This window comes from Notamacropus eugenii, chromosome 2 (assembly GCF_028372415.1).
Source record: "Notamacropus eugenii isolate mMacEug1 chromosome 2, mMacEug1.pri_v2, whole genome shotgun sequence".
NCBI classification, from domain to species: domain Eukaryota; kingdom Metazoa; phylum Chordata; class Mammalia; order Diprotodontia; family Macropodidae; genus Notamacropus; species Notamacropus eugenii.
Window position 1 is genome coordinate 145,238,410 of NC_092873.1, and position 23,559 is coordinate 145,261,968.

Genomic DNA, 23,559 nt, shown 5'->3' on the forward strand with positions numbered 1-23,559 from the left:
TTAAATTTACACAGAAAAATACCTGAGGTTAGAAAGCAGAGTAGGTAACTGAAGAGAATTCTTAGTTCATTGAGAATTTCATGAAACCAAGGACTAGAAAATGCCTATGCATGTGTCTTCATATAGAATAGTAATCCTTCCACAGTACCTTATCCCCCTCCCCCAAAAACTGATCGCTAAAAGTTTGGAGAGCCAATGAGTAAATTAGAATCTGTTAGGCTCTTATGTTACCCCAGACATAGTCCCTGAGCTTTAGGACTCTCAGCATGAATATAACACGATCCCACTGTCAAGGGGCATATCTCCCAGAAAACAATATCCCAGTGGTAATTTCTCTCTTCTCGCAAGTGTCCTTTTTCTGATACCAATAATCCACAGAGAACTTAACAAGCAGATTTTGGTCAACGCCGAAGGACCCACAATCAAATAGCAGTTCAGTCACCAAATTCAAATAGCAGAGCACTGAAATGTTGAATTTCTGAGCTACAGGCATTTGTTTATTAATATATTTTATTTCTTATAAAAATAAAGGATGGATCTTAACACATACAGTACTGGGAAAATAGATTACAGTATATATTTTTAGATGAGCAATTTAACTTTATACATATTTCTTAGTACACTTTTCAATCCAGTGTTATCAAATTTTTCATTCAACGAAATCAAGGTGGAGGATAACCACCCAAATAATAGATTACAAGAAAATGTGTATAGGTAAGTCAATTCCTTAATATAAGCATAAGTGTTTTCTCTGAAAAGGGCTTTCAGGTTCTGGCTAACTCTTTCAGAACTCTGGTTCTCTGGATTTTTACCAGCCACTTTATAACCACTGTGTAGAGGCAGATTCAATATATAGCCAACTTCTGATTTTGTTTAAATTGCCTCATGGTATCACAAATTACTCATACTCCTTGGAAGCCATCCCAGCTACTTGGACAGCCAGCTGGTTGGAAAGCAGTGGTTTACGTGTGCTGGGAGCAGGACAGGAGTTCTCAATTTGGTGCTGCCAAAGAGTACCCCTGCCGTAAATTACATCCCTTAGCCTTCCCTGCACTGAGAGCAGTAGCCATTACATAGTGGAGAACAACTGGGACTAAGAGTCAGGAAGACTTGGGTTCAGGTCCTGCCTCTGACACATACTGACCATGACTCTAAGTGCTCCTCTAAGACTCTTAAGTAGCAAGAAAAGTGACAACCTGCATCAGTAGGGGGAGTTTCCTCATCCAGGAAGAATCAGTGGTTCAATGCCTCTTTCTAATCCTTCTCCAGCCCAGTTCTATGGATAGTCAGTCCTTTTAATGAGTCAAGCAGTAAATGGAACCAAGCCATTCTGAGGGATAGCCTCACCACCACATACCCATCATGCCCACACAAGAGGAAAAATAGCATGATTTACACCTCTGCATGAAGAAGGTAGACCTGCTTTATGGACTCCAAACATTCCACAATGTGGGGAGTAGGGAGATACCTTCTCTCTTCAGTGACTGCAACAACTTGGCCACTGGTGTGGTGGCATGGCAACCAGGGGACTCTGCCAAGGGGACCATGGATGCTTCACGACAAAGTTGCCTTTCTCAAACATCAAGCAGCTACATACTCCACCTATTTTTTTACTCCCTGACCTACAATAAATTCTCTCAATGTCAAGGAGTAGGGCCAAGGAGGCCCTTGTAACCAAATAGGATGATTATCCATCATTTAAATTATTCTGTGCTACTCTTTCCTATTAATAAAAATAATAAAGAGTTGAGTCTATAAAGATTACTATCCATTTAAAGCATTTAAAACAATTTTAGGATAATTCTTGAATTCCTGAGTTTTGGGGCAGCAGATGACTTAATCGTCCTTAACTGTCAACAGATGTCTCATGGCAAGCACCTGCAGTAAGCCCTTTTGTGGTGGTTGTAACTTTCCACTTTTATGTTGAGTCTTTCTGATTTTCCATGACTATCTTCCTTCTGATTCTAGAATATTCAAGAGATGCATACTAGATGAAGACTAGGGCTTCCTTAGGAGGATGCAGAGAGTGTATCATCTCTCTGGAAACTGAAATATGCCTTGAAGCTCCTGCTCCTAGTCAGGAGAAGGGAAGTCCAAGGCCCTTTTATTTACCTGACCTGTAGGAATAAAGGAAGCCTTAGGATCTCAGGCAAAAGAGCACCTTTAGATGCCTACCTCACTATGTTGTTGTGAGGAAAAGGACTGACAGATCTCAACACGTTGTAGAAATGTAAGTTTTTAATATAATTAGTGACCAGTTAGGAGGGCAGGTGTATTTGAAATGAAGAGAATGGTATAATGTCAATACACAGAAGGTAATGAACTCCAGAATCACTTCTCTGATAGACATGGTAGGTCCTAGAGATAAACGTGTTTTTGCTATAATATTTATATTATTCCTGGTCTTTCCTTTTGCCTCATGAGATTTGATCAACCCCACAAAGCACAGAAAATCTTGACTGCAAACTGTCCCCCACCTCATTAAACATTTGATCCTTTTTTTTTTTAACCTCATTTAGATAGGAGCATCCATTCTGCTTAAAAGTTCCATCTTGTGTAAGGAATTCAAGAAACTTCCTTTGCTGCCTGGGACTCAGTGCCCTTCATCCAGACTTAGTTCAGTTAATTAAAATGTCTTCTGGTAATTAAGTCCTTTTCACTGACTCCAGGACACTCTTTGACAAAATGATATAAACTACTCATAGGATTCTTAACTAATCTATGGTTGACTTGGTTCAGTCTAACACATTATTCTCCCTATTTTATGAGAAATGAATTAAAATTATCCTTTTAATTCTATAACTCATCTTCACGTGTATAGGGATCCCTCTGGCCTTAATTATTGCCAGTAATTTCTTTTTCAAGCAAGCTAATCTTTTTAGATCATCTCCCTAAGTGGATGAAGTTTCCCCAAAGCAAGCAAATTTGGACTCTTGCCCTGATGTATGAAACTAATTACGAAGGGGAAAATATTAATTGGCACAAAGAATAGGTACCAAACTCTATTAGTTTGCTCTGCTTTGAATCATGTGTGCTACAGACCTTTGCTTACTTCCTTTTATACAGCTAAAATAACTAGGGTTGATTTAATTTTATATCTATTCTCATAATAGCCAGTGAAAAATATTGTTGCAGAAAATAGAGTTGATTCAGTTCCTTTTAAGGACAAGTTGTTTATTTTTTAAAAAGTTAAAAGTTTGGAGAGTACTTTTAAAAAGACTGTGCCTATGTAGAAAACTCAAAATTCTCCAATGGTTTAGCAATGCACTATTTTGGTCATACATAAAGTTCTCACCTCTGACACATACTGACGGTGTGACTGGTCATATCACCTAACTGCTCTGTGCTACAGGCAATTCTCTAAGAGTCTAAGTAGGAGAGCCAAGGCAAGATTTGCCTTCTTGAACTGGTAGAGGAAATTCACTCATCCTACACCAATGATATCAGAGATCTAGTCCTTATCCCTGCCCATTGCTCCCATCCCACATTACTAGAAGATTTTTATTCATATTTGTATATATCTGTAGGCCTGCATGGTTATATATTTATGTATGGTTACTGAAATTCTTTACAATTCATTTTGTGACATAGGAGAAGGAGAATTTGAGTGGGAGTCAGGAGACTAGCCCTAATCCTATAACCACTACTCATTAATTATTATTGTAATTAATTAACCTTGAGTAAATCATGTAATTTCTTCAGGGCCTCAGTTCTCTCATCTGTAACAAGGCATAGCTAGGTGGTGCAGTGGATAGAGCACTGGGCCTGGAGTCAGGAAGACCTGAGTTTAAATCTTTCCTCAAACTCTTAATAGCTTTGTGACCCTGGCAAGTCACTTAACCTGTTTGACTCAGTTTTCTCAAACTGCACAGGGGGGTAATAATGGCACCTAGGGTTGTTGTGAGGATCAAATGAGATAATCATTGTAAAAGTTGTAGTAAGGGTGCTACATAAATGCTAGCTGTAATTATCATTTACAATGAAGCTTTTAACTTAAAGTCCTTTAACTTTAAAAGTGGTAGCTATATTTCAACATAATAAGCTTATTTTGTAATTCTACTGATAAATGAATTTAAAACATCATTCTGAGAAAGGGTCCATAAGTTTCATCTTGCTGCCAAAGGTATCCATGAATTAAAGAAGGTTCAGAACCTCTGACAAGATGATCTCTAAGGACCCAGCTTGGGAATTCCATGACACCTCCATAAAATGGGTAACTTTTGTAGCATCCAGGGAGCTTTGGTTGTCAAGACAAACAAATTTGTCAAGCAGCAACCATGAAACTGTAGAGGGGAAGGGAAAAAAAGGAAAATGAATGAGAATTTATTAAGCACTACTTGGTGCCAGGCACTATGCTAAGTGCTTTACAAATACTATCTCATATAAAAATAATACCAAAGAAAATAGCTTGTTCAGCATTAGTAAAGTCCATTGTGATTGTTTTCCATGAGGTACAAGGAACATCCAATGGAATTAACAATCCTAGATCTCCTACTCAATGAACTCCAGTGACTTTCTACAGACTCTTTAGCTCTTAACATGTTTCACAGCTTTGTCTTCCACCTACGTTTCCAGGTTCACTGTACGTTGTGACCCAGATCCCATTCTGAGATCCAGTAAAATGCTCTTCTTGGTTCTTCATACATGACACTCCATGTCTCATCTTTATTCTTTTGCTCTGGCTTTCCCCTACACATTCCCACCTCACCTACAACCTCATAGAATCCTTTTCCTTCAAGTGTGCAGCTCATGCCTTTCAGATCCAACTGCTAGTGCTCTACCTTCTAAACTACTACGTATTTAATTCTTTTGTATTTATTTGCATTTATTCCCTATGTATTTGATACATACTTATGTATATCCTTATCTTCACTGTTAGATAAGCTTACTCTAAGGAGTGTTATTTGTATCCCTGGTGCCTAATGTAGAACCCTGCCTGGCACATAGCAGGTTCTTTAAAAATGTTTGTTGATTGATTGAATATTAAAGGGGAAGGATCTTAGAGAAATTTGGTCATAGGAGCACAGAATCTTAGATTTAGAGCTACAATATACCTTAGAGATCACCTCATCTTACAGAAGAAGAAACTAAGACCCAGAAAGGTCAAGCGTATGAGGGCCCACAGAGAGTAAATGCAGAATTAGGACTTTAATTCAAGAACTAGGATTTAAAATCCAGCCCCTTTTCTACAATACCATGTTGTACCCCCATTCAGCCCCCTTATTTATAGATGAGAAAAATGAGATAGTGACAAAGTCTAGCTCCTGCCAAAGCCAGGTCTAGAACCCAAATCTCCAAACTTCTATTCTTGGGCTCAATCAATTTTTCCATTCTTCACTAATCTCCTTAATAGGAAAATTCTTCTTAATAGTTAACTTAAGTTTCTTCTGCTGCCATTTAAGCCAACTTCTCTTCCTCTTTTTCTTGATTTGAATACAGATGGATTAATAATTAATTAATTAAGATTGGACTACGGGATCTTTAAGGTACTTCCAGTTCTAAATCTAAAATCCCATGCTGCTACAACAGTCCATAAGATCCTTCTCCTTTAATATTCAATTAATACCAATAAATAAGCATTTAATAAGAACCTACTATGTTGCAGGGCACTGTATTAGGCTTTGAGAATCCTTCATGGACTTGGTGACTATGGCTATGTCACCTGTTCAAAGCTTTCTCTTCTCCCTGCCAAAAGATGCTAACACATTTAGACTCTTCTGTAGATCAAGTAGAAAAGTACATCTCTCCTGAATGTGTTTTCTAGAAGCACAATTGTTAAAAGACTGTTCCTACTACATTGAAGGCAATCAAAATTTACTTAACTATTCAGTCTGTTAGTGAGTACCAACGGTGTGAATGATTGTGAATTGCCAATCCAGCAGTTTTCTCCTAAAAGTTCTCTCTGTCTCCCCTGTCATCTGAGCTCTGCCCTACTCAGTGCTGTAAAATGGGAAAAAAGCACCCTACCTTACTAAGTATAATTCTTTGTTTTTCAGATTTCTTGCTGCCCTATTTCTTGTTTCCCTACAGGGGCTTATTTCTCACTCTATCATTCCTTTGAAGAGTGACAGACTCAAAAAGAAGAAAATCTATGAAGTGATAACACCAGATCATCTTGACCCTACTTTGTTCTCCACAATGAGTATGAATATTTTGAGGGAATAGACAGTCTCCTAGATAGTGGGATCAAACTCCAAAAAATGGCTTGTTTTACTCTCTCCTCTCCAAACCTAATCCATAAGAGCTGTAACTAGAGTGGAATGAATAGCATTGATGTCCAGAGTGGGCATACTAGCACCCTTATCCTTGGTACTTTACCTAGAATGTTGCATTGCAGTGATGACCCCTTCTCAGGGCTCACCTCTACCCCTTTGGGGGTGAGGACTGGAATGTCTAGAGTATGGGTCAACTCCCTCCTTTCCACCTGTGGCTGAACTTTCTGTATTGCTGTCTCCCTTTATTCTTCAACACACCCAATTTTGCTCCAGGAGAAAAAAAAGGTTCCCAGCTCTACTGCAATACATGTATATGGCTAGAGATTAAGAATGAAAGGTTCCATTTTTATAACATAAGAGATATCTGTTCCCCTCTTTTCCTTCACCTCACTCTTCTGTCATATGTGGTATCCATCATCCTTATATTTTCCCTGAGAGACCCTTTGTCCTCAACCAAGTCTCTGCAGTATATTACATGTTGCCTGGACTCACTAGGAAATGAGAAATTCCAGTCTGTTTGAGGGGTCTTTTCCACAAGACTATATTATCTGTCATACTATGGCAGAGTTGTTGTGTTGTATTTTTTTAAGAGCTTTCAAATGGAAGATGAATTATACCTTAACAAACTTCCCCTCCCTATAAAAAAATTGCTAGCAGAAACTTAAGTATTCAGCACAAATAAATATGGGTGTTTTTCCCCCTTTAACTTTTAAACTAAAGTGGCAGCTACTGTCTTGGAGGAGTTACAAAAATATGAATCTAAGTTTTTCCATAAAGAAAATGGGGGTACAGTGCATATCAAATGGTTATTACCCCAGCAGTCCAATCTATTCAATATAACTTCCATATTCACAGGAGGAACATGGCATAGTAAATATATAGGCTTGGATTCAAATCGCATCTCTGATATTAGCAGCTTTAAGACCATTTGGATTCTCTGAGCATTAGGTTCCTCATCTACAAAATGGGGATAATAATGTCCACAGCATCTACATCACAGGGTTGTTGTGAGACTCAAATGAGATGAGGCATGTAAAACATTTTGCCAAACCTAAAGTGCTTTGTAAATATCAGTAATTATCATTCCCAGGAAGTTATGCGTATAGTGGGATGATTTGGCTGATTGTGTTTTTTAAAATTTTACTAGACAACGCATATATCCAAGCAGGGAAAACAACTTTAGTCAGTTTGAGTATCAGACCATGTTCCCCTCTACAAAAACCTACCCCAAAGCATCTTAGAAACATTATAATCCCAAATGGGAGCCAAAAGCTGGTGTGCATTTAATCTTCCACCTCCTATCCCCAGTGGATTTTCACTTCTAACGTGTGGCTAAAAACAAAGTTATACAATAAGTGTAGAATTTGTTCTAAAATCACAAAGAGAAACTATCACAGAGGTTGCTTTTCATCATTTCTGGAAAGCAAACATGTGTTAGTTCTGCCAAGTTTTCTTAGTAGACGCACTTGGTAGGCTAAGCTGTTCCAAGATACAGATGTGTAAACATCCTGTGGATGCACTGTTAAACCTTTCCCAGCATACTATGTGCTGACAGTGCTGTCTCCTCATAGGGAAATCAAGAAGCATATTGTGAGCAGGTAAGAGCAAAAATAGCAGGAAGCAATATTAACACTGTAAACAAAACATAAATAGGTCAGCAGCAGGAGGGGCCTGGGAAAGGCAGCCAGGAAGGTCAGAAGGACCAAGATGCCTGGTGCCTGTCAGAGCCCACTACTCTCCATCTTTACATTGTACGGCAATGGCAGTCAATATTAGACAATGCCTGGTGAGGCAAGGGTTCTATTTTTTTTTTTGAATGTCTTTGTTTTTGAAAATTTTGGGTAGCAACTTTACCAAAGAGAGGATAATACCTTTTTTAGACAAGCACAAGAATCAATAACCTGCAGATGAGGGTCTCCTGAGGAAATATTATTTCAAAGTCACATTTCTTAAGTACTCATGTCATTCTGATCTTTGACCTCTCTTCCCCCAACCACAGGATTCTACTAATACAACATGACTCCATTATAGGCCCTTTCCTACAATAACATTTTGGGTTTATACCTTAAGAATCCAAGAGCAACAGGCCAGAGGGACCTGTCAAGAAAAAAGTGTGGAACATAGAAAGCCATCTATCATTCCTATAAACCAACCAAGTCAGAGTCCTGCCAATGACGTGAAATCTGGCATGGGAAAGAACTATGTCTTTACTACTGAAGCATGAATCATGTCTTAAAAGGTGATTAACTTTCCCTCCCCTTCCCCTTTTTAAAATATGAAAAGAAGTACTCCAGTCAATTCATCTTTTAATTCCTGCATTTTACAAATTAAAAAAGAAAATTCCAGATTTGTAACTTTTGGGTTGTTGCAGTCTTGTAAAGTTCACCCAAATGGTTCAAAAATTTAGACAAAAGCGCAGCCTATGTGAGACCTTGTATGCTAAGCTACTGTTAGCCTTGAGCTCACTTTTTGTTATATGCACTGAAATTGCCAGTGTCTACTTAAACATGATTAATCACATCAGAATGACATCTGGTGTTTGCATCCACACCCAGTTTCATGCGTGTTAAAACATGCTTTGAAAGAATGAAAAGGAAAATGAGATAAACATGGATAAAAATGATAAAAGAAAAAAACCACTTCTCCATATCACAAAGACTTCTGAGACTGGATCTACACTCATGGGCAAAGACTTCATTGTGACTTGGGGAGAAAATCAGAATCCAAGTAAGCAGCATATGAAGCTTTGCACAATGGAAAGAGTCCTGGATTTGGAGTCAGAAGAACCTGGATTCCAATATTGGCTCTGCCATTTACTCTGTGACCTGGGCAAATCACTTAACCTCTCCCAGTCAGTAGCCTCATCTGTAAAATGATGGTTTTGGATTAGCCAATGTCTAAGGTCCCTTCTAGCACCAGATCTCTGTTCCTAGGCTCCTTTTTCCTGGAATCCCATTGGGATACACCAGCAGTTCCTGAGAGTCATTTATGAGGATCTCTGTTGGCCTGCAGGGTAAACCATATGAAAGCTACAATTTAAATACATTGCATTTTTTTTCACTTGATTGTTCCAATATTATCGCTAAAACAATTGTTTTCAGAATATCTTCTATAAAACTCAGGGAATCTTTTGGAGATTGCAGGAAGTCTGTCTCTCTTGACCACTTGATCCCTTCCCTCATCCGAAAAAAGAAATAATACTTCTATTTATTGTCCCTCTATCATTCATTTTTATTGTATTTTATATTTCAAAGGAAATTATTCTTTGAAATTAATTTAGGGAAGAATTCTCTTTTTAAATTTTAGATAGCAATGCTATTTTTTGAGGCACATATGGCAAGCCATGAGCTCCTTAGAGGTAGAGGAAATTATTCATAGCTGTTTTGTGTTTTATGTGACCTGTTATTTTTTTTAAATTAAAAACAGCAAAGACAAATTAATACTAAACTAGGGCTGTTGAGAATCATAGACTGGTTGGGCTGAAAAAGCCCTTAGTTGTCATCTAGTTGATTCCCCTCATTTTGCAGCTGAGGAAACTGAAGACGGAGAAGTCAAGCGACATATCCAAGGTCTCACTAATGACAAAGCTAGGGATACAAACCAGGTCTTCTAACACACACTCCAGTGCTATTTCTAGTGCACCATGCTGCAAGTATTATTTTGACTATAAGTTTTCTCCCCTGCACAGAGACAAAAAATACACAATCAAGTAAGACGTCATTATTAGTTCATTATTTGGTAAATGTATTCACAACTCAAATTAGTACATGTAAACAGTTGCCACTAACAGACAGGAGGTAGATTTTCATGGTAGCCATATTAGCTGCACAACATACCCCCTTAGCCACTGCCCTCAGCCCTTCCCCCCTCCAAGAGAGGTAGTGCTGCGGGCTGAAGATTTCTTCAGTTCTATTTTCATAGACTGAGTCTCTGCTCGAGGCTCGAATTTGGTCAGATTTCCTGCTCCTGGGGCTGCCACTACTGCCTTTCCTGCTTTCATACCTTTTGACATAGGAATGCGGGTGGGTGTAGGCCGCTGAGATGACCCATCTTGTCCTGACTGTGAAAGAAAAAAGAAACAGATGTAAAGTTGGTTTGGATGACTTTTCTGTGAATGCATACGTCAAAACCTAAAGTTTTGTTATGTAGGAATACACCCAGAGAGCATCTCATCAATTTTATCTAGAATGAGATTTATATAATTATATGCAGGATTACAACATATAACATATATATAACATATACTTTACATAGTATATGTTACATGCAAGTAAGTTTACATTACTTTACTGAGAAGTAAAGCATATGCTATTGTTTTGTTATCATACAGATGAGAAAACTAAGGCTCTGAGAGGATGAATGGTCTACTCACAATTAAATAAGTATTAAGCAGCATAGCCATGATAAAACTACAAGATCTCCTGAGTCTAGTGTTCTTCCCACTCTGCCCTGGATATGAGAGGGACTAAAGTGCTGGTCTTGGATTCAGGAAGATCTGAGTTTAAATTTAACCTCTATAACTTACTACCTAGCTGTGTAACCCTAAGTAAGTCATTTAGCTTTGATGAGACTCAGTTTCCTCATCTGTAAAATGCGCACAATAATGCCAGTCCCACTTACCTCCCAAGGTTATCATGAGGCTTAAATATCACCAAGCATTTTCCAAATTTTATAGTGCTTATATATAGATCTAGAATTGAAAGGGACAAGAGGCCAATTAGGCCAAATTCCTCATTTTTCAAATAAGGAAACTGAGGCCTAAGGAAATTAAGTAACTGGCCCAAAATAACATAGGTAGCAAGCATCAGATGTGAGATTTGAACCCAGGTTTTCTGATTTCAAAGCCAGTGTATTTTCCACTGTAGCAATAAGAGTTCCTCTACATAAATTTCGGTTATTATTTATTATCTCTAATTCCAAAGGACTTTCCTAACTTTCTTTTTTTCTATAGTGGAAGCTTATGAAGCCATCAGCTGGGGCATGGTAGTCCTTTGGTTTTACAAAAGGTTTTGTTGCTGTGCTGAGAGCTTTTGGGGTTTTTTTGGCCAAGTAAGCTTTGAAAATCATATTTTCTTCTTTATAATGTCCTGGAAAGACTTAAGTCTTCACCAACACATGTGCACTTGCCTTATCACAAAACAAATACGTATTATGGAGACAGGATTTTTTTGGCATTCAAAATATATGCATTTATATTTCTAAAGTAACAGTAAAAATATTTTTACTTCACATTCCCCTTCCTTCAGATGTGCCATGCCCTAGGTGACTGACTACTTTCCTCTCTTACCAATCCATTTCTATTTCATTGAAAGTGCTGAGGATACAAAGAGAGGCCAAAAATAAGTCTCCCTCCTTTCAAGAAGCTCATAGTGTAATAAAGGAACAACATAAAAAAAATAGTATGTACAAACAAGATATATAGGAGAAGTTGGGGACAATTTAAAAATATTATTCTGAGAAAAGGCCCATAAACTTCACCGTACTGACAGAGGTGTCTATGACACAATAAAGGTGAAAAATCCCTGCACTGCAACAAACAGAATTTCAATGAAATAGAAATGGATGGGCACCTACATTGTGCTTAATGTGTGTGTTCATCCTTTGTTGCCAAAGAAGACCATGCCATCAGAGAAATAATGACATGACTTGCACTTGACTTTGTTTTGAGGGAGGGCTGTGCAGGTCACCAGCCTCACTTCTCCTCCAGAATCTGAATCCAGCGACCAGATATTCATCAGGATGACTGGGAACGACCCAGGATGAGGCAATTGGGGTTAAGTGACTTGCCCAACATCACACAGCTAGTGAGTGTCAAGTGTCTGTGGTGAGATTTGAACTCAGTCCTCCTGACTCCTACACTGGTGCTCTATCCACTGCACCATCTAGCTGCCCTAATAAAAGCTTGTTGACTAACTTGATTGACTTAATGCTGAAATGCATATATAGGATTTCACACGAATTATACTGAAATGAAAGTGTAATCCCCTCATACCCCACACTAGTTTACAGATCCAAGTTCACTGAAATCTCTACAAAGATATCTTGGGGATCTATGAACCTTAGGCTAAGAACCCTTATTCTTAAAGGGTTTTTGCCTGTAATCCAAAGGATGTGGCTGATGAGAAAACTCTATTATTACCTGTGTTACAAATACCAATATCTGCAGTAGAGAAACTGCCTTCCAAAATGGTAAGGCATTTTGAGCACTCTTGTGTCTTTAAGAATCTAAGATATGGGAAGTAAGTATTATATCCCGTTTCCTATAGATGAGGTTGAGCTTTTCTGGGGAAGTGACTGATTAATTAACCTGCTAGGTTTTCCCAACCACCACCACTTACAACTCTTCATTTCTTTACACCAACCGTATTCAAGAGAAAGTGAGCGTCTTAGCAACCACCCCAGGTTCCCTGTGGCTGCCTGTGTAAGAGTCAGACAAGGTAGTATTTGAACCCTTGAGAAGGATGAAGAACCTGGCATGCTATTTGACTCCAAAAGAAAAATTTTTGTATAGTTCAAAGCTGTTATTAGAAGGCTATTAGTAGCTCATATTTATAAAGTAGAATCTGAAGATATGTGTATCATAGAAGTACAATTTCTATTGAGTCTGGAAACAGATTATACAGCTAAAACAACCAGTTTCTAGTCTTCTTTAAAAGGAGGCTGAAGGAACACTATGGTGATTGTTTAAAAGTTCAAGGCTCACAAATATTTCCTCATAGTTACATTTCCAATTAATTACATTAAATGCCCTAGAGCCATGATGTCAAACTCAAATACAAAGTGGGGAGAAAGTGGAAGCACTAAACTATATGAAAGGAACCCCTTGAGCTGCATATTGACTTATAAAACCACATATTAACATTATCTATGTTCTACTGTATGTTTAATTATCTTCTTAACTATTTACCAATTACATTTTAATCTGATTCAGACTTCACTCTGGAATATTGTTCCACAACTCTACCCTACATGACCTCTGAGGTCCCAGCTCTGGATCTGAATCTAGCTGTTAAGTGTTTTACCACATTTATATTTGCTAATCTGTTCACAATCTACAAAAGTATTCTCTAAAGACATCCTGACTTACTACAAAAGACATTATAGAAGAGTTGCTGGTCAGTAGAGGGGGCTTCCATATCGGCCATTTCCCAGCTCTGACAAAATCAGAGCTTATATCAGCTCCAATAAAACATAATGATTTTTCAGAAAATGAGCTGCCTTTTTTCATTTATTCATTCAACAAACATTGATTGATCCCCTACTATGTGCTGAAATTTTGTATCAAATAATAATAAATCTAGAGGTGAGAGGGACATTAGAGGTCATCTAGCCCAATCCCCTCTTGTTATAGATGAGGAAATGAAGACCCAGGGAAGCAAAGACTTACCCAAGGTCACCCACGTTCTAAGGGGCAGCACCAGAATTTAAACTCAGGTCTATGACTCTAAGTTCAGTTCTCTTTCCACTGGGTTTAGGATATGGATGAGATAATCCCTATTAACTTAAATTCTTTCTAAAACTAGTAAGCCAGCCAACAAAAAGGACTTCTGTACGACGACTCTGGAGCTCACTGAGAGATAAAAGATAGTAGGGGGTGAAGAGAAATGCCTACGTTGATAAAAGATGAATTAATTTTATGGAGGCAATTCCTAGTTAGACATTTTACTCATCTTTATGAGAGTCTTAGAAATTCCCAAACTCTTTATAGTGTCATCTTCTGTAAGATGATAGCAAATTAGTAATCATAAAGTTGTATGATTAAAAAAAAAAAAGCCTTTTTTTTAAAAAATAGAGGCAACATTTTGCAATGGCACCAGAAACAACAGGCATACTTTAACACTGAATGCTATCAACATATAACTGTAGCATGCTTTAGACACCTTGGGTACTCATTGTGGGGAAACTTTCCAAAGTGATGCAGCTTGGCAACTTAGAATTTCTGAGAGTGGGTTGGGGCACTAAAAAATGAAAGTAACTTGCCCCTGATCCCACAGCCATTATATGTCAGAAAGGCTCAGACTCAGATCTTCCTTTTTCCCATTTCCAACTTTGCCATGCCAACTTTAACAATACATAGTTGAAAACCAAGGTGAACATAATTGGAAAAATTCTTGTTTGTGACATTTCATGACTGGAATGCTGCTATTTAAAATGTACTTCTAGAGATGAATTTGCTGATTTTCAAGGTGTAAATATTCACATCAAAAATGATCAATTAGGGGTGGCCAGGTGGCACAGTGGATAAAGCATTGGCCTTGGAGCCAGGAGGACCAGATACTTACAAGCTGTGTGACCCTGGGCAAGTCCCTTAACCCCAACTGCTTTCCCAAAAAAGAAAGAAAGAAATCTTTAAAAAATGTATTTCTAGAGTTAGTTTGTAGGAATTGAACCCAAGTTTTTAATTCTCTAAAGGTCATGTAAAATGCAATTCCAAATAGTAGGAGGAACACCATTGTTGTTAGTTTTTAAAGAGGTTAAGGTATTTGATGGGAAGATATTTAAGAGCTTCTTCTCTCCTCCCATTTTCCCCCCCTAGATAAATCCCAATTAATATCCTGGAAACCTATTCTACTTACCATTGACTGGGTTCCCCTGGTGGATGATGTGGTAGCAGGTGTTATAGTGATGGTGCTTGTCACTTTGCTCGCTCCGGGCCTTGAAGAAAGGTTGCTCCTAGGAGAACGAAGGACAGTGCCAGTGGCAACCTCCTTTTCAGCTGTCACGTTGACTGGTCTCACTGTAATAAGTGAACTTGCCCCTTCAGCAGATGCCCCAGGGGATCGTTTAAACTGGGAACCCAAGTGAATGTGAATTTTGTTGTCCTCTGTGGTTATGATGTTGGCATTAGAGTTGAATTTTCTTACTGGAGTTGGGACAGTCTGTTTTTCTGGGGTTACTTTGAAGACAGTCCTTCCTATGGGCATTTCCTTTGATTCTGGAGATACAGAGATCTCTGCTGGTGCAGCAGATGTTGATACTGTCATTATCTGAATGGGGGATGTGGGTCTCTCCATAAAAGTTCCCCTGCCACCCTCAGGGGCCTTCTCTCTTGAGAATGTAGTTATTGTGACTGGTGACATGGCACGTTCTGGCCCCAATGTTGTGTCACTCCCTTTTGATTTCTGAGACATGACATTTGGTGAGGGAATAATGGTGATCCGTGGTTTTTGGTTCCCTAAGGTAGGAATGACGGTGGTGCTAGAAAAAAATTCTTCAGATGTTGGACTAGTTATCTCCAAAGTAGCTGTGCTGTTCTCATGATCAGGAGTCACCCGAATATGAAGAGGCTGGCCTTGCTTTGGTGAAAGAACCACCTCTCCAGGATGTCCTGGACTAGAACTGGCTTGAGGCCCTTTCTCTGGGGTTGTATGGGGACCATTTTCTCTTTTTCTCATCCATGGAATCCAAGATTTTCTCATTGTAAGCTCATTTGCCGCTGGAGGATACCTGTCCAGTACAGATGAACGCTCCATGGGCTTCTTTAGCCCCACTTGCCGAAGATTACTCATAATATGATTCTCCTCTTGAAAAGATTTTCTTATAAACACAGCTGGGGTTTCTTCCTCTGCTGCTTCATTGCTTACTACATCTGTCTGCACTCCAGTAGATGCCACAGGAATATCTACCATCCTCCTTCCATTCACACTTGGCCTTAGAGCTCGGCTATAACGCTTAGAAAGTTCTAACTCTTTGGTCAAGTTCAGGACTTCCTGTCCCATGTTTCGATTCTTGCTTTCCTCTTCCATAAACCTTTGCTGAAGAACTGAATAGTCTACCTGTAGCTGAGAAAGCTGGTCTTCTTTGTTCATTAACTCATGAATCTTCTCTTTCAGGGCTTGTACTTCAGCCTTCAAGTCTCGACTCTTGGCCTCTTCCAACCGGAATCGGTGTCTTAGCTCAGCCTCCTGACTCACAGCCTCACCTTTCTCAATTGCTTTATTTTTTGCAATCTGGTGCTTTATCTCTTCCAGCTGTTGAGAGAGGAAGTTAGCCTTATCCTGCTCAGTTCTGAATTTTTGCTCCAGCTGATCATACTCATCCTCTGTCTTCATCAAGTCTCCTTCAACTACTTCTAATTGTTGGAGACGCTTTTTCAGTCTTTCTATTTCCAGTGTTAATTCTTTAATCTTGTTATCTTCTGGGCAGGTGAGTTCAGGTCCCTTTCGGGATCTGCTTCTGGTTATTTCCCGCTCCACTTCCTCTACGCCATCCAGTCTCTTTTTCAATCGGTCAACACTACAACTCAGCTCCGAGGATTTTTCTTCTTCACTTTTCAATCTGCCCATTAACTCATCTCTCTCTTTTGTTAAGCTATATACCTTTTCCTCCATTTCAGACTTAAGTTTCAAAAGCTTCTTACTTTCATCAATTAGTTTCTCAGTCACATCCATAACCTTCCCTTGCTCCACCTTGAAATTTTTGTTGAGCCCATCCACTTTTCTTTCTTCTTGTTTTATTTTTTCCATCATATTTTTTCTTTCATCCACCAGCATCACTGTAAATGACTTCAGCTTTGTCAGATCATCCTTTAAACTCATTTCAGCCTTTTCGAGTCGGCTTTCGGAAGACTCAAGGTCTTTAACGCGACTCTTCACCACTTCTAATTCGTTGATCAAGTCCTTGGTTAAGTTTTTCTCTTTTTCCAGGTTCAAGTGCAGTTGAGTGCACTCAGATTTGCTCTTGCTGAAAGCCTCTTCCAGCTTCTCTAGTTCGGCCATTCTCTTCTGTAACTTCTCAACTTCAAGTCGGAGCTCCTTGCTGTGGTGTTCTTCTTCTTGCAATTTTTTCTTCAGTTCTCGACACTGTGATTCCGTTTTGGTGATCTCCTCATCTTTGCCCTCCATTTCCAGCACACGCTTCCGGAGGTTTTCAACCTCCACCATAAGGCTGGAGTTCCCACATTCCCCTTTGGCTATTTTATCTCTTAGTTCCTGAAGTTCTTCCTCAGCCTTCTGGAGGTTCTTGTTCGTTTCTTCTAGTTCCTCAATTCTTTGAGTTAAACCTACCAGCTTAAGCCTAAGCTGCCTGTTGTGTGATTCCTGATTGGCCAATTTAGCGTTCATTTCTTCATGCTCTTGAGAGAACCTTGAAGACTTATGCTCAAAGTCTACTTCTAACTTAAGCAATTTTTGCCTATCTTCTTTGGATTTTGAAGTAATAGCTTTCAGCTTCTCCTCTTCTTCCTTTAGTTTCTGTGTGAGATCTTGTACCTTCTGACTTTGTAGGCCAAGTTGTTCAATGTGCATTTGTCTTTCATCTACCAGCATGAGGGCAAATGACTTGAGTTTCACCAGTTCATCTCTCAATTTATTGAGCCTCTTGGTGTTTTCTTTTTCTTTTCGAGCTTGGTATATCTTCTCCTGTTCAAGAAGCTTTTTTAACCTGAAATAAAAAACACAATCATGCATGAACAGATTGATCAACATTGATGTTTGAGTCCTAGTATGAAATTAAAAGTTAAATCATCTCAACAAATTATCTCATATCCATAACTGTATGTAGTATGCCAGACCAATATTAACAGGATAAGGGTAGAAAACTGACTACTAAAAATTAGAACAAAACAAAACAAAATGGAAACTTATTGAAGGTGGCGTGGAGACCCTGAAAGTACAGGGTCTTCAATGGATTATAGATTTAGAACTATAAAGAGTCTTGAAGGTTATCTTGTCCAGTCAGTAAACAAGCAAGTATGAAGGCCTTACTATGTACTCCCACTGTCCTAACTGCTGGGGATACAAAGAAAGAGGAAAAAAAAAACAGTGCCTGCTCTCAGAGGAGCTTGAAGTTTAATAGAGACTCAATCCTGGGAAACTGAGGAAACTAAGGACCATCTATGCATGAATTGTGTTAAAGTTACCTGGTATGCACTGTTTTACTTACTATTTAAACCAAGTAAATATTACTTAATGATGATGAAACTAAAGAAGACCACCTGAATAACCCAACAGGAGTCTATAAAGAGCCCTGCCCCTCCTTTTTATACTAGGCTAACCAATGACTTTGTCCCCTTTTCCTCACTACATAATTTTACTTTGATAGAGACCAAGAATTGGGAAGAAATAAAGAATTTTTCCAAATTTAAAAAAAAAAATTCTATTTCTGGAATTACTTTTCTGATACAGCCTTTCTTCTTTATATGATGTAGAAAGCAGTCTAAAGGATTTATTTATTTTTTCTTTTTGTCCTCACCCCCGAGGGCATCTTTTGACACAAGGAAGCACTTGACAAATCCTTGTTGATTCATCCACTCATTCATATATCTCTCAAAGTGAAAACAGCACATAATTAATTGGTTATTGTTAATTGGCTTCTTTTACTTAACCAGTCATAGCCATTTTGAGAATTTACTTTAATATATCCATAAAAGCACTGAAGTTAATATAATAGTTAATATGTATACCATATGTTAATATGAAAATGGCTTTGTAGCTATTTAATGTGTTTATAGTAAAGTTATAAACAACCAATAAAATGTGTTTATTTAAGTACATTTTGTTCTTTCGATAGTCACACAGACTCCATAAAACATTTCTTCACCTAATTTGTTTTGAGTTGTTTATTAAACATTTTTGACTAGATGAGCTGTTAATAAAGTAAACACAATTATAATAGATTTCACATTGCATCATGCAATGAATAGATGAACATACAGAAACAATTTATAGCAGCTTTATAATAGAACCATGTGTCAGATTAGTGTTAAAACAACAGTTTGGATGATTTCACCACAATATAATCTATATAATGTGTTTTATAAACCATCATATGGTCTTTCAAGAACTATATAAACATGGACACAGGACCCATGTGACTTTGGAAAGATCACTTAAAGCGAGAGCAGACTAAGGTCAGTGGTGTCAAACTCAAATAGAAACAGATGCCTGTGGGCTACATACTGACTTAGAAAACCCCAAATTAACACTGTTTATGTTGTGTTGTATTTTTATTCATTTCCTAATTACATTATAATCTGAATCCAGGCAGTTTTGTGGGCAATAGAGGGTATATGAGTTTGCCATTTCTTAATGATATGACCTCAAAAGTCTGTTCCATCTTTAAACCTATGATCCTAGTATCATGGATAGAGTTGGACGGAATATTAGAGATCACCCAGTCCAGCCCCCCTTTTATTTTTTTAAGTGACAAAACTAAGACCTAGAAACATGAAGTGACTTATCCAAAATTACACAAGTAGTAACATAATAACAAAATTTATTTAGCATTTTGAGATTTGTAAAGTGCTTTATTTATATTACCTCATCTGAAGCTCACACAACCTTATGAGACAGATGCTATTTTACATTTTACAGTTGAGGAAACTGAGGCAGATAAAGGTTAAGTGATTAGTTAAGCAAGTAACTAGTAAATCCCTGAGGCAGAATTTGAATTCAGATCTTTCTGATGCCCAATTCCACACTAGAGCATGGTCTTCTAGATTCAAATCTAACATTCTTTCCATTGTAAAACACTAGGCCTATAGATTCTACACAACTATTCTAAATTTATTGTTAAAAATGGGAAAATGGGAGAAAGAATTTACTCTTTAAAATCAAAGACGCTTTAGATGAGTTTTGAAAACCTCCACCCTTTTGATCACACATCAGTGAAAAGTGAAAACAGAACTTAACAAGCAATTATGCCCCCCCACTCACGCACAAATTACTTCAAAGTTTCTAAGAAGCATTGGTCAGTGATGTAACAACAAGATCATGATTATCTAGGACTTAATAGAGAAGTTCTAGAGAGTTTCCTGAGTACACAAAAGTTAAATGATTTGTCTAGTGTCATACTGGTCTTTCTGACTGCAAGTCCAGAACTCTAGCCATTATACCATATTGCTTCTTAAATATTTAGTCTGCGATGTCACTTCGTCCTTTTTCTTATCACCATCGTCATCATGGCGGTACAATGGATAGAGTGCTGGACGTTGAGTTGGAAAGACCTGAGTTCAAATCCCATCTCAAATCTTTATTAATTATATGACTCTGGACAAGTCACTTAACCTTTTTCAGCCTCAGTTTCCTCATCTGTAAAATAAAGATAATAATACTACCTTACCTCCCAGCATTGTTTTGAGGATGGAATGAAATGTTACTTGAAAAGTGCTTTTATAAACTTTAAAGGCCTACAGTCATGCTCATTATTTTTAGTCATCATTTTGGTACTAGGAAATGATTGCAGAAGAGCCTCTTGCAGGCTTGATTGATTTAATAAATCAACAACATTTATTAGGCACTGTGGTAGGCACTGGTCATATAGATACAAAGATGGAAACAATATATAGTTTCAAGAAACATCCACTTAAATGGGATTTAGTAGTAGTTACAACAGTTGACATACTTCCTATATATTTTGAAGAGAAAATTATATAATTTCAGTTAGAGGTTAATGGAAATAAAGAGGTAATTTTTTTTTTTCCCATCCAAATTCAAAGACCTCATGAAATCTATGGTACATGGACTCCCAGGTAGAGAACCTTTGTGCTAAAATGAAGGCTTAAATCTTTATAAAATGAAAGTGAAGTATATTTCATTTTACAAAAACTTGATCATTTCCACCCATACATTCTTGTGCATGCCTCTGGAGTGTGTGTGTGTTGTGTGTGTGTATGCATGTATGAGTGAATGTGTGTTTTCTTCCCTTCAAGTCAAGTCTTCCCTTCCTCCCAAACTGTTCAAGTCACTTGAGGCATGAAACCTTCCTGCCTAGCACCTCTTAGGTGAATGTATTCCTTAAAAACACACCCTAATATCCTCTTAGCATTTATGTTTCTACCCATACAATAGTGTGGGAATCTAGAATGTTAAAAATCAAAGGATACTTGGGAATCATTCAATCCAACCCCCTCCTATATGAGAGGAGAGGGGTGAAAGGGGATGACTAAGAGTTGTATTTTCTTTTGTTTTTAATGAATGCTAAAAATTGTCTTTACATGTAAAAATAAAATATTACTAAAGGCAAAAAAAAAAAAAGAAAAGGTTGTAATAGCCACTAGAACTAAAAATATTCTATTTTGGACACTCTGAGATTTAGGTGATAGTAGTAGGCTACCTATGTGGGAATATTTAACAACTAGCATTTGGTCAGGGCTGAGTCATTTATATAGAGCCTCTAGTTGGGAATCAGATTTCCAATTAATAAAAGAGATTTAACAGAGCAGAGAAACAAACTTTGGAGAATATAGAAAAGAATCCTGCAGAAGACACAGAGGACAAGCCATCAGAGAATTAGAAGCAGAACAAGGAGAATGTAGTGCCAGAGAAGCCAAGGGAGGAGAGGTTCAGAGTGGAAGATCCCCAAAATCAAATGGTGCTGGAAGAGACCTTAGAAGTAGTTCAGTCCAATACCCCCATTTTACAGATGAGGACGCTTAGGTGAAGTGAGTTGTCTGATTACGTTGCTAGATTTGAATTCCAGCTTTGTCCCCAGCTGGGACTGAAGTCAAGTTATTTTATTTTTTTAAGTTTAAAATTCCTTGTCTGTAAAACAAGGAGGCAAGGGAGAAGCGGGGAGGGGAGGGAGTTTAGATCGTATGACATGCCTTCCAACCCTAAATCTACGATCTTAATGTCAAAGCCAAGATACAAACCTTGGTCCTCTGACCATAAATCCAGGTCTTTTTTCCCATTGTGCCATAGTTCCATAAACTCTACTCCCCTTGATATGCAATACGTCTCCTTGCTTCAAGAATTCTTATTCCTATTCTGTGGAAGTTCACAGAAACTAAGGCCTCCTTTATGTTGCAAGATTGGTATTGAAAGAGTGATAGTTTTTAAGGGTGTCTTTTATCTACTAAGAGGCCTGCATAGCAGATGAAGTCTTTTCTAAGGATGGGTTCTGCATTGTTCCCTTAGCTTTAAATATTATCCATATTTTTCCTTAGATTATGTCTACATTACTATTGTAACCGTTATAAAACCATATCTGAAAATCGTACATTTGTCTTTCTCTTTGTTGTGGAATTTCATGTTTTTGTTTCCTAATTACCATAAATGTGAGTTGGAAATTACTTTACTTAGAGTATATAGCTAATAGGGCCAATCTCTACAAACAATTTATTGTAAAGTTGTAAAACTTATTATAAAATTGTTAAGGTAATGTATCGCCAAGGCAATATTCACAGCACCAATGGCGACTATGAATATGATGGTGTAGTTCTGAATCACAAAGTATCACAGACTCTCCATATGGAAAGCAGAAGAAAAACATTTATTCAGACATCAGAAAGCCAAATCCATCATAGTAACCAAGAAATCAATACACATTAGCATAGCAGAAGACAAAACCATTCCCAAGTCTTCCCCCACCTAGTGGGGCCTTCCCATAAGCAAACACTCACAACACTAGCTGTGCCTGCCTGTGTCCTCTCTGTCCTCCACCCCCACTGCTCCCACCAACTTTCTGCTCCACCCTTCCTTTTCCATCCATTCAGCAATCTCCTCCCACCACATGGGTCTTAGAATTCCATGTGATTTAAGCAGGCCGCACAGTCCTATTAATGAATGGAAAAGATCTTCAAATTAAGCAAAAATACATTAACAATGCAGGTACCTTTGATAGATTTTAGCTAATGCAGAATTAAGTCTGTTTTCTTCCACAATTGAAAACAAATCACAATTTGTTTAGCCATTACCCAATCATTGAGCATTTGTTCCACATTCCAAGTTCTTTGATACTAAAAAAGGGCTGCAATAAGTACTCCACTGTATATAGGGTCTTCATTTTTGTCGCTGACCTCAGATCCTAAATTTTAGAGCCAATTCCTGGACCTCAAGTAAATTTCTGAAACCCTGAGCACACAGACACTCAACCCAGCCTTCTTGAACCTTGTACTTTACAAAGCTGCATTGTACTAGGAAATCTGTCTGCAATCCCTGAACCACCATGTCCCAGTGAGTTCATCTGAACTCTGCTCTTTATGTTATTTTACCTTCCATAGGAAATACATGTTTTGCTAACAATTTGAATATAACAATAATTCTACAATAAGCAGAAAAAAACTCATTTAAATTTATGGGCCATACTATACTAGGTTTTATTTCTTGCTCGTCAACAAGCAATAATCATCTATAAGTGCCTACTATCTGGTAGGCACTATGTTAAGTGCTGAGGACATAAAGATAGTCCCTGTTCTTAAAGAACTGCTGATCTATGATGGTCAGTTTTGACTTTAGGAATAATGGGCTTCATTGATGCCTAAAGCCAAAATATTGTTTAAGGAAAGGCAAATTTATCTAGATGGGAGAAAACGCAATTGAAGCCTCAAGTTTCACTTCAATTTCAATGATTTCTGGTTATAAGAAATTAAATAGCCTCTTCTGTTGCAGATTTTCACTAAAAC

General features: G+C 37.9%; 1 protein-coding gene across 5 annotated transcripts in view; it reads right to left on the reverse strand.

Moving 5' to 3' along the window:
- Positions 1–23,559, reverse strand: part of FILIP1 (filamin A interacting protein 1) — a 261,568-nt gene that overhangs the window by 15,430 nt on the left and 222,579 nt on the right. For 2 of the 5 annotated variants that reach the window (XM_072642630.1, XM_072642632.1), the window contains exons 5-6: positions 14,792–17,597; positions 10,218–10,275 (exon numbers count right to left, since the gene is read on the reverse strand). In XM_072642630.1, the coding sequence (XP_072498731.1) occupies positions 10,218–10,275; positions 14,792–17,597 (2,864 nt within the window). Of the gene's footprint in view, positions 1–470; positions 10,276–14,791; positions 17,598–23,559 lie in introns of those variants that run through there. The other 3 variants (XM_072642628.1, XM_072642633.1, XM_072642629.1) reach the window with 2 other exon arrangements.